Raw genomic sequence first — 14,325 nt, 5'->3', positions numbered from 1 at the left:
GAGTCTGTATGGTGATCTGTGTCCTTTCATGTCTCTGCAGGTCAGAGAACTGTGGCTTCCTAAAGCAGGGTAAACCTAGTTTAGGGAGCCTTACAGAGGATGTGCTTCTAGGAACTACACTGAACCCCTGACTGTCCAGAGAATCTGTTACTAGATACTTTGCAGAGCTCAGCCAGGGAGCCAGAGTCAGGCTTGGGATTCCCTTTGAGCGTGGTCAGGTGCACCATTTCTACAACTATGGAGGTCAGCTAACTCCTAACCACAGTCCCCTAACACAGGACTCATTAATGGAAGAAGATAACTGTCTTCATGACTACTGTTCCTTTAAATTTTTATGAATGCATAGTTGAAGATATATTTCTTCTCCTAGTTGCAGCTGTGGTGTGGAAATGTATGCTGCTCCACAGTTACTGTCCTTCATATAGGATGCTGCCTCCTCAGAAGTGTATCTCCAGCAGGAAGTTGGAGTTTTCCATAATTAATTTCAGAAGAGCCAGACTTACAAAGCTGCTTTAATTAGATGGGGCAGTATGATATAAAGCAGTTCAAAGGAACTCAATTAGCTCCAGACATTTGGGTTGGAGGAGTAAAACCAACCAGGGGAAGGAATGGGAAGCTATGCAGAGCCATTATCTCTTCCAGCATTGGATTTCATTCCATAGCCCCTGTTTGCCATGGCGGCTGTCAATAAGCATCTGTCTTTTTTTCTGTCACTTCAGCAACAGGATTTCATACAGTATGCTGCCTTCTCTGTGACATATTCATAGCTAATCCTACAGCCTACAGAAAGGCATTCCCAGCTGGCATCAGCAGGTCAATTCCTATGAGAGAAAATGGTTGTGCAACTGAGCGGCTGAAGTTATAGCATCTATGGGAAATTAAATCTCAAGAATAAAGCCTGTTCATAGTGTCATGACCCATTATTAGGTGAGATGAGGCATCTCATATATTGATCATGTTGGACTTGGTACTCAAGCATGTGTATTCTGATGCTAATGGTATATTTTCCATGTAAAGCCCAACTAGTTACCATATAAGGAATAAGGAAAATAAACCATGATTTTATACCTTGTAGCTTAAGACATCTATAGAGTCTAATTCTACAGAAAATGGATCACATTCACACACCCTTGAAAGCAAATAGGTTTTGTCATTTTTTTCAAAGTACAAACGCCTCATTTTAGACTGAAAATATCTAACCTTGCCAACTGCTTAATTTCAGTGACACTTTGTAAAATAAAGCTCCTGCTTGTTCTCAGCTTCTTGAACAGTGGTTATCTGGTGATCTTCAGAGAGACTATCTTCATAAATATAATTAGGTAGTCATTAGGGATTATAAATTCTCCTCTAATAGGTCTCTTACATTTTTTCTTATGAAGATAACATGTTTCATGTAAAGGCTTCCTAAGTCTCTAGTATCTATTTTTATTTTATTTGTTCATACAGCATATTTTGTATTTTCATGCATTGATCTTTTATATATGTTCCAGAAAGGATACGGCAGGGAGCATAATGCAAAATAATATATTACTGTCAATATGTAGCATCCAGAGACACGCAGGGCATTTTTATATTCTTACAGTGATTCCTGTTTCAAGAAGAAATAGTACAATCATATGTACTACCTAAAAAGAGCACCACCACTTGATACTTACCATTTTAATTAATTACAGCAGTGCCATCGGGTGTTTTGCAGGTCTTGCACAATTAAATAGCAAGAATTCAGAATGTGATTGTAATGTTGTCTTTTCTTCATTTAGTTTTCAGAATTAAAAAAAAAAAAAAAAAAAAAAAGAAATATTTCCTTGAAAGGGAATACAAGTATCTGCTGCTGAAAGCTGTGATGATTTTTCTCCAGACCTCTGTTTGTGGCCAATTCCCTTCCCTCATTTCTCAGTTTCAGGCATCAACGTTATGCTCCCACTTAGCCACCGGGACTCCAGCCAGGCATTGGTACGGAGGGAGCGCCAGTGCTTTCACAGATGTAAATCAAACCAGCTCCACTGGTGCCAACTGAAATGCATTAATTTGTAAGAGGTGATGTCTTGCACAGACTCCTTTGAACCAGAGGATAGGTTTACCATAGATTTGAAGCACACAGTAGTGAAAAGAAAGGAAAAGGCCACATCTGTGCATGAAGATGTGTGGCATGACCTCACCTTTCCCATCTGATGCACTAAGGTCTTTGGACTGTGAAGGTTTCAGATTCAATTCTCTGCTCTGTTCCTGTAAATACTTTGAAAAACTCTGAAATTAAAAAAAAAAAAAAAAAAAAAAAAAGATGGTGAGATCATTTGCCACTGAGCTGTCATCAGCAGCTGCACGTTTCATTGTAGCTGGTATTAGTTCAGCAGGATGTATAAAACTGCATTGAAGAAAGAAGAAATTAGAAGTTGATAAATTTCCTCAAGTTTTGTCTTCCACTGTTGTCTAACAGCTAATACTGAAATTTGTTGTTGGAAGCTGTGATTATGTTGTTGCTTTACCATGGTAATGCCTAGAGGCCTCAGTCGATTCATGGTCCCATCAGCTGTAACCATTCTGCAGAACACTTCTCTCAAATGGAATTCAACATAACTGTGGCCTTAAACCTATCAACATACATTCACAGAGCACATCATAACGTGGTATTATATGAGTCCAGTAACAATAACATAATAAAAAAACCAACTTCTGATATTGATTCTTAATTTAAAGTTTAACAGAGAGAACCAGGACACTTTCCATATGTATCAACTCCAACTGAAATGGTGATGTAAAAGTCATCATCAGAAATATATGCAAGTTATAACTTACATAGATAATTACTTGTATGGTTAATCTATAAAGACATATTTTCGATAGATTTTTATTACAATATTTTACTAGTGCATTTTTTTTTTCTTTAGCAGTATTTTTGTGTCTGTAGGAAATGAAATTTCATTTTAAAAAGTACTAATTTTGGAATGTGCTTTTGCAAAAGTTACTATTGAAATCTGCATAATGTAAAAAAAAACATACTTGTAGAGTTGAATTAGAAAAATAACAATCCCTGACCCCTCAAGTCAGTGATGTTGATAGGGTTGAGGATTCCTTTGAATTGACCAAGTCAGGTACTGGTTTTATTCCTTGCTAATGACTTATTTACTATCATATTACTAAATGCCAACCACACTCATTATTGGCAAAGTCTGGTCTGACTTAGTATGTTTAAACTAAATCCCTGTGACAGAAGGAGATAATGTTTTATTTAATTGGGTAATCAGTGTTTAATTTAAATAAAGTTCAGCTTTATTTGCCAAACAGAAATCATTAGAAAAAGTGTGGAAAACCTTGTTATTTAATTCCTCTTGAATAAGAACATATTCTAATATAATTTGGACACTGTTCAAAAGATACTGCAAAATGCAGAACCATGTTGTCTTTTACTATTTTTATAAAAATTAGACAGAAGTATGCAATTCATGGAAGTAAACATTTTACTAAACATAGGAAAAGAAACCATAGCAGTACGTCCCTAAGAAAATTAATCATGGTCATAAGATATGCACAGCTGGCTAGTTCAAATAATTATTTTTTTTATCCTTGGTATATTTTTATATACACACACACATACATCCTTTAATTGACATTTTTAATTACTGTTTAAAATTCTCGTAGCACTAAGAAAGCCTAGTCATGGATGAGGGTCGCTTGTAAAAGCCCTGTACAAAGCTAGTACAAAAACACCCCTTCCCATTGCAAATAATTTTCAGTCTCAAGAGGAAACAAAACCATCTTTTCCAAATAAACTTTAAAAACCATTCTTTTCTTTTTTTTGTTCCTTTTTCTTTCACCTCATAATTTTGCAGTTGGACTCCATGATCTTAAAGGTCTTTTCCAACCTAAATGATTCTATGATTTTAGTTATTACTTTTTTCCATGTGCTTATTTTACAACTTCTTGTTCATATGACCCATTTTGTAATAGTGTCCTAACTCCTCCCAGCACAAGCTTTAGCCTGCAGTCTTGCCTGATTAATGCATGTTAAATGACTATTCAGAAGATGCCCAAGGTAATTCATAGTTTTAGGATCAAGAAACATTGGTACTGAGCAGATTTGTGAGCAGATTTGTGAGCAGATTTTGCCTTGTCCCTAATTGTCCTTGGAGCGTTGTATGTAGGTGTGGGTGTGTGATGGAGAGGGGAGAAAAGAAAATATATTTGATTCCGTTTGATTAGCAGCAATTGCATTGTTGTTTTTCATTATTCAGTTTCCTGAATTAAAGTCTCTGAAAAACTTCCCCCCACCTCCCTCCAACTTTTATCTCAGCAAAAATTTCAACTTTTATATATATTTAGAGAGAAGGAAAAAATATATATAAAAACACTGTGAAAGAATCTAATTACCTGTTTTTAAAAGGAACTTAGCAACCTGCTTAGACCATAAAGTTCTTGCTAATAGAAAATATGTATAGAATAAATATCTTTTAAAAGGGCAATATTCCAAATAGAAAGTCTTCTTAGATCTCTTTAGACTTATTTACACCCTCCTCTTATGTAGTGGGCATCCCTGTTCCAACACATAGACTTGCAGTAGAGGATTGCCAAAATAGCTGTGCTTGCATCCATGCTTTCCAAACAATAATGACTGTTTCTTATTTCCTCAGTTCAGGTTGTCATCCTGTTTGCAGTTTTAGGTAATAACTTGAGTTGACTGACTATTTTGCCTTCTCAGTTTTCATTCTGCATCTTACCCAAGAAAGGATTTGTAGACTGACTCAGTCTGGCATCTGGTATCGGATATGATTCAAGAACACTGTTATAGTTTCTGCATAGATTAATGCAATTTATTTCACAAATTGTCTCCATCTTATTATTCATACTTGATTTTTTTATCAGTCTTTTCTTTTGCCATATGTGTTATTGTTTGCACAGATTAGCAAGAATTATGGGATGATATGTCTTTGTCATCACAGAAAAATATTCATGATTTTCTGCACTAACAAAGTTTGCTGCAAAAAATGATTGATTTTACACTTGAGGTGGATTTGCCCAAAGATCTGACAACAAACTCTGTGTTAATTAGGTAGTGAGAATAACGGTGCAGAATTGAGCAAAAGTGCAAATGAATCCCTTGCATTTCCAAACCTTTGTGGCATTTTTAGTATCCAAAATTTACAGACAAAATGTAACAGTAGGAAAAATCCATGTGGATACAATCGTGTACCACCCAGTTGTAGTAAATTCAAGTAATTCTGAAATGTAAACACGTGTGGGGGATCTAGGTAAGATTTGAGCACTTGTTTGCCCTGTAGCTTTGCTCAAATAGCAGAAGAGCAAGAACTAGAAAATAAGTATAAGCAAGAAAGAGAAACAGGATACAAACCCAAAACTACTGCTGGACACAGTGTCAGAAAAGCTGGTCTCTGACAAATATTCTGTATATTTTTCAGCACAAAAAATAAATGTATTTTCTTCCAGTGCAATGCAGCTTGTAATACATAAATCAGAGACACACTAGCAAGCACTGAGTCTTTAGCCTAAACTGCTTTCTTGAAATTTCAGGCATTGAAAGTCAGGATAATTAGTTTGCCCAAGTCCAACCAATGCTAGTTCCTCACTCTCCATCCTTCCATTTAATCTCAGTACTGTATGCCTTTGGTTATTGCAGAATTCAGTTCATTTTTAATTAAATCAATCAGCTATTCCCCTACAGTAATTAGGGACTTTGTAATGTTGAATTGCCTCACAAATAGCTCAATGTGGGTTGCAAATAGCATACATTTTTGCTTTGTTCAGCAATGGCATCTAAAGAAGCCTGTATCGAAATCAGCAGATTAGCAAGATTTGATGAATAAATACAATGTGACAGATCCCAGTTAATGTAAAGCAATACAACTTTGCTTAAATCAATGGAATGGTTCCTCGGTTATACTAGCTGAGTGTGAAGCACAGTAAACACATCTACAACTGTAGAATCTCTAATGCTGCCAGTTATAAAGTTTTTTTTTCTCCAATGCATTTGGAAAAAAGCTATGCTTGTGCTTCTCTTTGTATTTCACTCTTCCTCTTAGGAGCCCTTGTTTTGCTTTTTTCTTGTTACACTTCTTGAATTTTTTCCCCAGCTAGGGGAAGCAACTATAATTATTTCTCTCTGGTATAATCCAAGTGTTCGGATAACACATGCAACGCAGCCTTATTTGTTACTAGTTGAACATAAACCCTTCAGCTGGCAATCAGAAAGATACTCAACCATCTCAGCTTTAGAGCCAAATCTGATGACAGGAGATGGGAGTAGAGACAATATTCTTGGCACACTTCTCTGTTTACAAATCACTGCTTTGAAACCACATTCCTTTGCTCTGTGATATTTTTACTTCCAGGAGTATGGAACAAGGTAGACTTCACAGTAAAGCCCAGACATATTTTATTTAATACAGGGACACAGGGGAAGAAAATGGTGTGGTATAATTTCTAGCATTTTTTCTTTGAGCTTTGTCATCAACATTATTTTTTTTCCACTTCATGTGTATCTGTTAGCCTCTATATGATAGTAGAAGGAAAATTATAAGTTTTAACTGATCAAGGTATAATGGAACAGCAGGGAACTTGTGAGCCACTTAAATTAAAATGATGAGGAAGAAATAGGCATTAATTATGTCAGGCTGCATTATCTTTTCATTTTGCAAGCAAGGAAATATTTTAACATCTCAGAAACAAAATGCTTTACTTCAGACTGGAAAGATAATTTAAAATCACATGCAGGGGGCAGCTAGATAAAGATCAGAATCTAGTATATTCACTGAGCAGGAATGATGAGATGAAAAAGTAGGCAAAGATAGGCTATATTCATGTTCGCTCTGTCCCACAAACCATGACCTCTTCCGCGGTCACAAGGACCTATTTTCAATTTCAAGGCGATAGCTATAAATGTTAATAATTGCCTTTACCTCTTTCTCTGTAGCTTAGCTTCTTGCCCCATTACCAAAACCATTTAGTTTCTCAGTAATTCATTTTCTACATAATCTCCTTTCATGTCCCGTGTTTCCTCTATTGCGTTTCACCTTGGGCAGTACATAATGTAAATAAAGCCTATACCCATAATCACTTTACTATACTACTTAAGGGAATTCACTATTGAAAACTCTACAACCTGTGTCCATTATAGCAGATCTCTTTAGTTCTCATTAGATGGGACAAGCAGATGAATATTTTAGAAGCTATTTCAGCATCAGTGATGTAACCTTGAATATATATTCAAAACATTTAGATGTATTTAAAGAATGAACGTGAAACAGATGAAGGCATTTGAGAAAGAAGTTAATCATACTGTATTTTGATTACAAAAATTCCTGTATTTGACACAGTGTTTAAGGCCACGTTACAGTAGTATAGACACTGATCAAATGGACAAAAATGTCCAAGAACCTATAGTCAAATATTTCTTTTTTTCAAATTAGAAATAGAGATTTAACATACTTATAGCCTCGAAAATGGGTATATTTGTATTTAAGGTAAAAATAATTGAGTTAAGGAAGGAATGATTGAGTCTTATATTATTCCAATGAACAAGAGAACTCCTAGCTTAACACTGACCACAATGTGGTTATCTCAGAAAGGACAGAAACAAGCAATCGCCTCTCTGTGTAAGAGGTAGTATTTTTAATTCTGTTTAGCATTTACTGTAATTAAGAGGTCTATATTGTCTTTTTTAAAACCAGGTCTGAGACTGAGTTTAGGATTCCGTCAAGGTCTTTCATGTTAAATGAAAATTAGAGACTTCCTTTCTACTCTTTAGAAAACCAAATGCCTGTGAAAACTTTTGACACTGTCATGTCATCTCATGTTTGTTTGATGGGCTTACTGGTGGTTTTCCATCCTTAGTCTGAAATTTCAGTTTATAACAAATTTAAAGCCCTGCTTCATTGCAGTTTTAGGAGTGAACATTATTCATGAGAGAAAGCAGGTGGAATTTTGAAATGCTTTCTATGCTGGGTACTAGATGGGGATAAAAAAAAATTAGGTATTGTGCTACTCATTTTTTTTCTTGCACTTAGGGGCAGTTACGGACTTTGAAACTGGTTCCTCTAATGCCTTTTATTACATAAGAGAGAAAAAAAAAAGCGCCTTCCAGCCTAGAAAAAGCCATTAATGTTCTTTTCCTCCCCCCCCCCCCCTTTTTTTTTTTATTCTCAAGCTTCATTCAGACTTGGACAAGGGAGTGGGCACTGTTAAATATACCCTTTCAGGAGATGGTGCTGGCACGGTTTTTACCATTGATGAGACCACAGGAGACATCCACGCCATAAGAAGCCTAGATAGAGAAGAAAAACCTTTCTACACACTCCGGGCTCAGGCTGTAGATGTTGACACCAAGAAACCACTAGAGCCTGAATCAGAGTTCATCATCAAAGTGCAGGACATTAATGATAATGAGCCAAAGTTCCTGGATGGGCCTTATGTTGCCAGTGTCCCTGAAATGTCTCCAGTGGGTGAGTAAGAAGCTTTAAACACTTTGATAACTATTTGCAGATTACTTAATTGTCTCAATGTGCATTTCCTGCTGAGGAAAGAAAAAGGCTGACATGAAAATGTATCTTCTAAAACTTATTATTAGAAATGTCTGGCTCTGTTCTTAGAAATATATAGATTACAGGGGTTTTTTTAGCTTTATTTGCTTATTTAGAAACTCATTCTCCTGCACAATGAATACTTGTCAGTCTTTGAGGACAGGAGAAAAAAAAAAATAAATTCAAGGCAGGTATCTAAGGTCCAGGAGTTCTGTGTACCCCCAAACCTGATATTTCACATAATGAAGTACATTCTTCTGTCTTCCTAGTTTATGTTGACTGTCTACTGTGCAGAATTAGATGGTACAACAGCATCTTACCATTACTGTTCTTTTATTTGTGGCTGTTTAAGTCCTACAGCACTTGCATGATCCCCTAATTGTGAGTTAGGAGGCAATTATTTATCCATATCCTGCTGCACTGTGGGTGTTGAAAGCGATGATTGCCCTAACCTGGTGCTCCACAATGCAAGAATGGGAGTCAGAGAGGCTCAGCAAGACTGGCACAGGGTCTTAAAAACTTGATGTCAAAGAAAATATTGAGTGCATTGGATACTTAAGCTAAAAAAAAAAAAAAAAAAAAAAAGAGAGAGAGAGAAGACTGACTGGAAACATGGTAAGTTTTAAAGAAGCTAGTATATAGAGGAGAGAATAATTTTCTTTCCAAAGAAAAGTGGACTGTAGTAAGGATACTGAAGCACTTTTGTTTGAAGAGTTTTGACACCACCATAGACATTTGCTGGGAAAGACATAAAGAGCATTGATCCTGCTTTGGAGCAGGAGAATAGACTGAATGGGCCCTTCGGGTCTCTGCCTGATGGCTGATTCTGGAATGGTCCTGAGGAGTGTGTTTGCAACACAAGCACACTGCTTGTGTCCTGCTGCCAGATGGCACTTCAGGCTTCCCTGCAGGCACCAGAAATTAATTCATTCTGGGCTGGGAGGCCTTTAACTTCCCAATGCTAGTTTCAGCTTATTGCCATTTTCTCTCCTAAATTGTCTTTTCCCAGTACTTCACAAGCCAGCAGTAGTCATTTAATACTCCCTGTAGCTGCTAACAGTTTCAGAAGTTTTCTGACTCTTAAACGTGCAGAGGGATCCTGTTGTCCCTTCAGCTGTGCAGCTCAGGTGGTGGTGTTCTGAAAGACAATCCAGGAGACAGCTAGCTATTTACACGAGTTGTTACATGGAATTAGTGAGGTGGTATTTTAACTGTAGTGATAAAAAGTAGTAGAATGTGATAAAATGTGATACGAATAGACATGTAGAGGTGATCTTTTTAATCTCATACAAGTGTTGAGATGGGTTTAGTATAGTCACCCACAGAGGTGCATCTATAGATTCACTATATAGGTGCGCTATTTTCCTTCCCCTATAGAGGTGCCTAGTAATATTACTGTTATATTATTTATAGATGGAAAATATCGGTTGTATTTTCAAATCTATTTCTGTGGCAAATTTAGAGAAAAAATTTCTCACCTGTGAATGTATGGTTAGTTATTAGATTGTTTTTGAGGCACTATCAGAGAGAAATAAGCAAAATAATAATGAATAATGCTGTTTACACAGTGGAATGCAGTACATGCATTCAGTCTCTCACTGTTCTCTCCATCTTCCTTTCTTATTTTCTTAAGTATGTGTGTGCAGTAGCAGACAAAATGCTAACAGTGGTATTATTTTGTGGGAAACTGTCTTCAAGGTGTGCCATGCATTATGGCTTTTACATTGACCAGCAGCTGCATGACTAAATGAGATGGCAACCGAATATGCTGTGTCACGCATACGTCATTTTAAAAGAAATGTTTTTCAATTTATTCTCCTTTGGGAGAACAGCAGCAAATGCCATGCCAAAGATGCATCCTCGTCATCTTCACTTTATTCAGTCACATTCACAATGTCTGTAAGATGTATTTATAACAGGTTTTGGGGGTTTTTTTTTCCTCTATAAGAAAATAAAAGATGGATGAAAATTGATCAGAAAAGTCAAGGCAAGGAAATTGTGCCCTAAATGGAGGCCTAAACTCCAATTAGTGGTTACTAAAGCAGATAACAATTTTTGCTCTTAGGTTGTCTTGCAGCAAAAATATCCAGAAATACCTTCTGTCGCTTATCCTGTGCCAGGAGATTGTGAGACTGGGCCTTCTGAGATGTAGGTCTCTCTACTGTCTTGTTCTTACCCATGCTTTTGCTGCCTTGTGCAAGCACAGATTTCTCAAAGGATCTAAAAGTACTGCTGCGTATCATCAGTAGCATTTAGTTGCACCTACAGAGATGCCTAGACCTATGACTGCCCGAGGATGACATTAAAAATCACTTTGGTTTTTTAGTTGGTGCAGCATATGTTTTTTCTTGGCTTAGGCAAAACCCCTGATAAACTCTTTCTTTTATCTATGTTTTTACATTTTCATTTTCTAGTTGCTAGTTTTCAATTCCCAAATGTGTTAAACTTCATTTACTGTACGTTTGCAACAGTGTTTATTATGAACTGCACTCATGCACACTGTTTCCATGGTGGGAAATGCATTACATGACTTTTTTTCCCCCTTAGTAGTCATTTCTATGAGCCTGACAAGCTTTTGTGCCTAGTGACTTTTTATTATTTTTTATATTGATAGAGTCTTTTATTGTTGCATGACACTGGCATGCAAAGGTTTACTCAGTTTTGTAGTTTCTCCTAAGATTATTGGTACTAAGGAGCAAAGTATGAATGCCAGAGTTCATATTGAAAGGTGAATAGAGGGGCAGAGAAGTAGCTAATACAGTCCTCAAGACTTAACACCCAGTGTAAACAAACAGTATATATTCCATTTGGACAGTGAAATTGTATAAAACACCCTTGAAGTACCACAGTCCGCAGACATGGGAGGATTGCATGGGGCTGTGAAGTCTTGGGAAGAAAAGTGTCCTTCAGACCCCTCACACACAGTTTAGAAATTTTCATGGCTGCATTGTCCTCAGTTTTGTAATGTCTCTAGCCTCCGTACTAATTGCTGTTGCTGAAGCTTTGGTGGCTGAAAAAATGCCGTAGCATTCATCTCAGATTCAGAGTTCCAGTCATCAAGTTAGAGTAAAACACTGCATCAGCTTTATCCTGGACCTCGGTGACTTTTTACTGGAAAAGGTAAAAAAAGACGGAAATTTGTAGGATCCTCAATATCTGGCTTCCTGCACATAGATATGATTTAGACATATCTGTCAGCTGTACACTGGGGTTTGTATGTTTTTCTCTCCAATCAATATGACTCCTTAAAAAATATTATAGTAATGCATATCTTTTATCTTTTTTTGAAGTTATAATTTTAGGATTGCCATTTTTACTTAGTGGTGCCTTCCTTACTGGGAGCCAAATTCCTTCATATACTTTTTACTAAGAAAAAAATGTTAGCAGGATGTTTACAGTGCTCTAAAATTCTGATTTAAGCCCACTACAAACTATCATGTCTACGGGTTTTATGCCAGAGGCTTGAATGGCCAGCTAGCCTCACTCCTTCCATACGTGCACTCCAATTTGCTCATGTGTAATGGAGAGGACAGTCAATCACGCATACAAACAAACAAACGAAAAAAATATCTTCTTTTAAAAAGCCCCTTGGTTACCAGCATGCAGGCAACTGTACCTTTCTATGACTTCCATTATTTCTGGTACTTCCTAAGTGTGTATAGTTGCTGTATAGCTGCAGAAGGATATTGGTACTTCCAAAGCTGACAGTGTATTGCTCACCTAATAAATGGGATGCAGAATACTTTACAGCAAAGAATTTGTTCTGGAAAGGACAATGTCGTGAAATTCCTTGCAGAGAAACACAGCAGATGGAGTCAGATTACAATGCAGAACTAATATTTTAAAAACAGAGATTGCTATGCTGTTATCCTATGCCTAATAAGAGGCTTATAAAAGCTTAAAGGCTGAACTCCTAATATATTTTTTCTGATATTGGATTGGTTTCGTCAATGTCTTTATTTGAAAATATTGTTTTGATTTTATAAGAGTTCCAAAATGTAGAACAAACCAGAAATGGAAATTTATGTATGAGAACTGAAAATGGGGCTGTAATTTCCCCATTTATAAGTTGGTATTAGCAAAATATGTTGTCCTTAAGTACAGTTTAATCTACTGTGTTTTTGCTTCTGGCATCTGTGCCAGATTCTGTTGCAATATATACCTCATGTAAGCATGCAAATGTATGGTGAGTTTAACCAAGGTTATCCCCTTATTAAAGCTATTGGTTCAGATGACTGATTAGGGACATACCAGTGTTAAACACTGTATGTAAGGAAAAATCTTATAGGTTTTTATATATTTATACATAAAAATGTGCACAGAAATGCATCTGCATTTCTCATGCATTTCTTTCACTAAATATGCTGATTTTAATTGATCGCATGTATTACATATGACAAATGTATAACTTCTACTGTCAGAGTCTCTTGTTTTCTAAGATCTTTCCTTATTCCTCTATGCTTATAAACAAACCAGCTAGGGCTGTACTAAACCCGTTAATTCCATAACAGATAGATTCCATATGTTCTTTCCCAGGCAATTTCAATTCATACCTTTCCACTAGATTAACTCTTTATTCCTTAGGGGTGCTCTACAAACTCCAGCTCACCATAGCAATTATTCTGCTTTTTAGGTTATTAATTAACAAGTAATGGAATATGTTCACATTAAATAGCTGTATTACTGAATAGGCTTGAAGATTCTGTTTGAAACTGCCTCAGCTGTAACACGATCTTGTAACACTAAAGTGGTCAGTGGTACAGGAAAGTTGATACCAGGTTATTTTTACTGGGTACCCTCCATGGAGCAAGGCAACTACTTGAAGAGTGTTACGGATTTGCTTCCCATGGTACTGACAGCCTAAAAATAGTCTTTCTAAATTTTCTGGCACTTTTCTTTCTGAAGTGAATATGCAATTAGCTTATATTTAAACATCGACAAAGGCTTATATCCATACTTTCACAAATGGAACATATATTTAATATATCCATCTATGTAGTTGCATGCAAAAGGATTAATTACATTGTGTGGGAAACTAACCTAATGAACTGGTGGGTAGGAACCTGCAGTCCAGTTGGGAATAGCTTAGAACCGCGTGCCTGAATGTAGCCTGAAGCTTACAGTGAGCAGAGGCTGGGGAAGGAAGGACTGTAAAGCACTGGAGCAAATATGGAGCCATCCTTCCCTTTATATAGGTTCCTAACTTCTGGCAATATTGTTTTAAGGACTTTCTCAAACATACCCAGGCTGTTGTGGAAGATATTAGGTTTTTGGATAGTTTTACACACACTCATGGAGAGAGAAGTGGTAGTATGATCTGTCAGTCCCTGTCTGCAGGCCCTCCGGCTCCAGCCTGGTCTCCATGCTCTTTTCTGGTGTTATCAAGCCCTCAGAGACAATGACGGGAATTGGATGTCATATTCAAGATACACATACCTTGAATATTCCTGTTTATTCTCTTTTCCTTGCCCAACAATTCCCATCAATCATTTCCCCTTTTTTTGTCCACTGTTGATCACTGAGATGAAAACTTTGGAGGGTTCTCCACGGTGATGAATCTCAAGATGAAGAATTAATAGGCAACAGAGCTACAACCCACTTCTATGAAAGTACTGATAAGGTGGTTTTTTTCAATGCCTCTTACTTTGTATTTCTCAGATTTAAATCCCCTATCCCCAGTTACTTGTTACGTTAAGACTCCCCTGTAACACCTTGCAGTCAAGCTTTCATTTTGTCAAGATCTCACCTGCTTAAGTATTCTTTTGTACTGGCAACGTATGAGTTCAAATCCAAG

At 36.7% G+C, this 14,325-nt stretch overlaps 1 protein-coding gene across 4 annotated transcripts in view; it reads left to right on the top strand.

The window, feature by feature from the left end:
- CDH12 (cadherin 12) overlaps window positions 1-14,325 on the top strand; it is a 220,895-nt gene that overhangs the window by 90,341 nt on the left and 116,229 nt on the right. For all 4 annotated transcript variants that reach the window (XR_005827124.1, XM_040588449.1, XM_040588450.1 and 1 more), the window contains one exon: window positions 8,159-8,453. Coding sequence is in view for 3 of the 4 variants with exons in the window: in XM_040588449.1 (XP_040444383.1) it covers window positions 8,159-8,453 (295 nt within the window). In the remaining variant the exon portion in view is untranslated. The remainder of the gene's footprint in view (window positions 1-8,158; window positions 8,454-14,325) is intronic.

This window comes from Falco naumanni, chromosome 3 (assembly GCF_017639655.2).
Source record: "Falco naumanni isolate bFalNau1 chromosome 3, bFalNau1.pat, whole genome shotgun sequence".
In the NCBI taxonomy this organism is placed as follows: Eukaryota; Metazoa; Chordata; class Aves; order Falconiformes; family Falconidae; genus Falco; species Falco naumanni.
The sequence above is the reverse complement of the archived record's forward strand: the minus strand, read 5'-3'. Positions and strand labels throughout refer to the sequence as shown.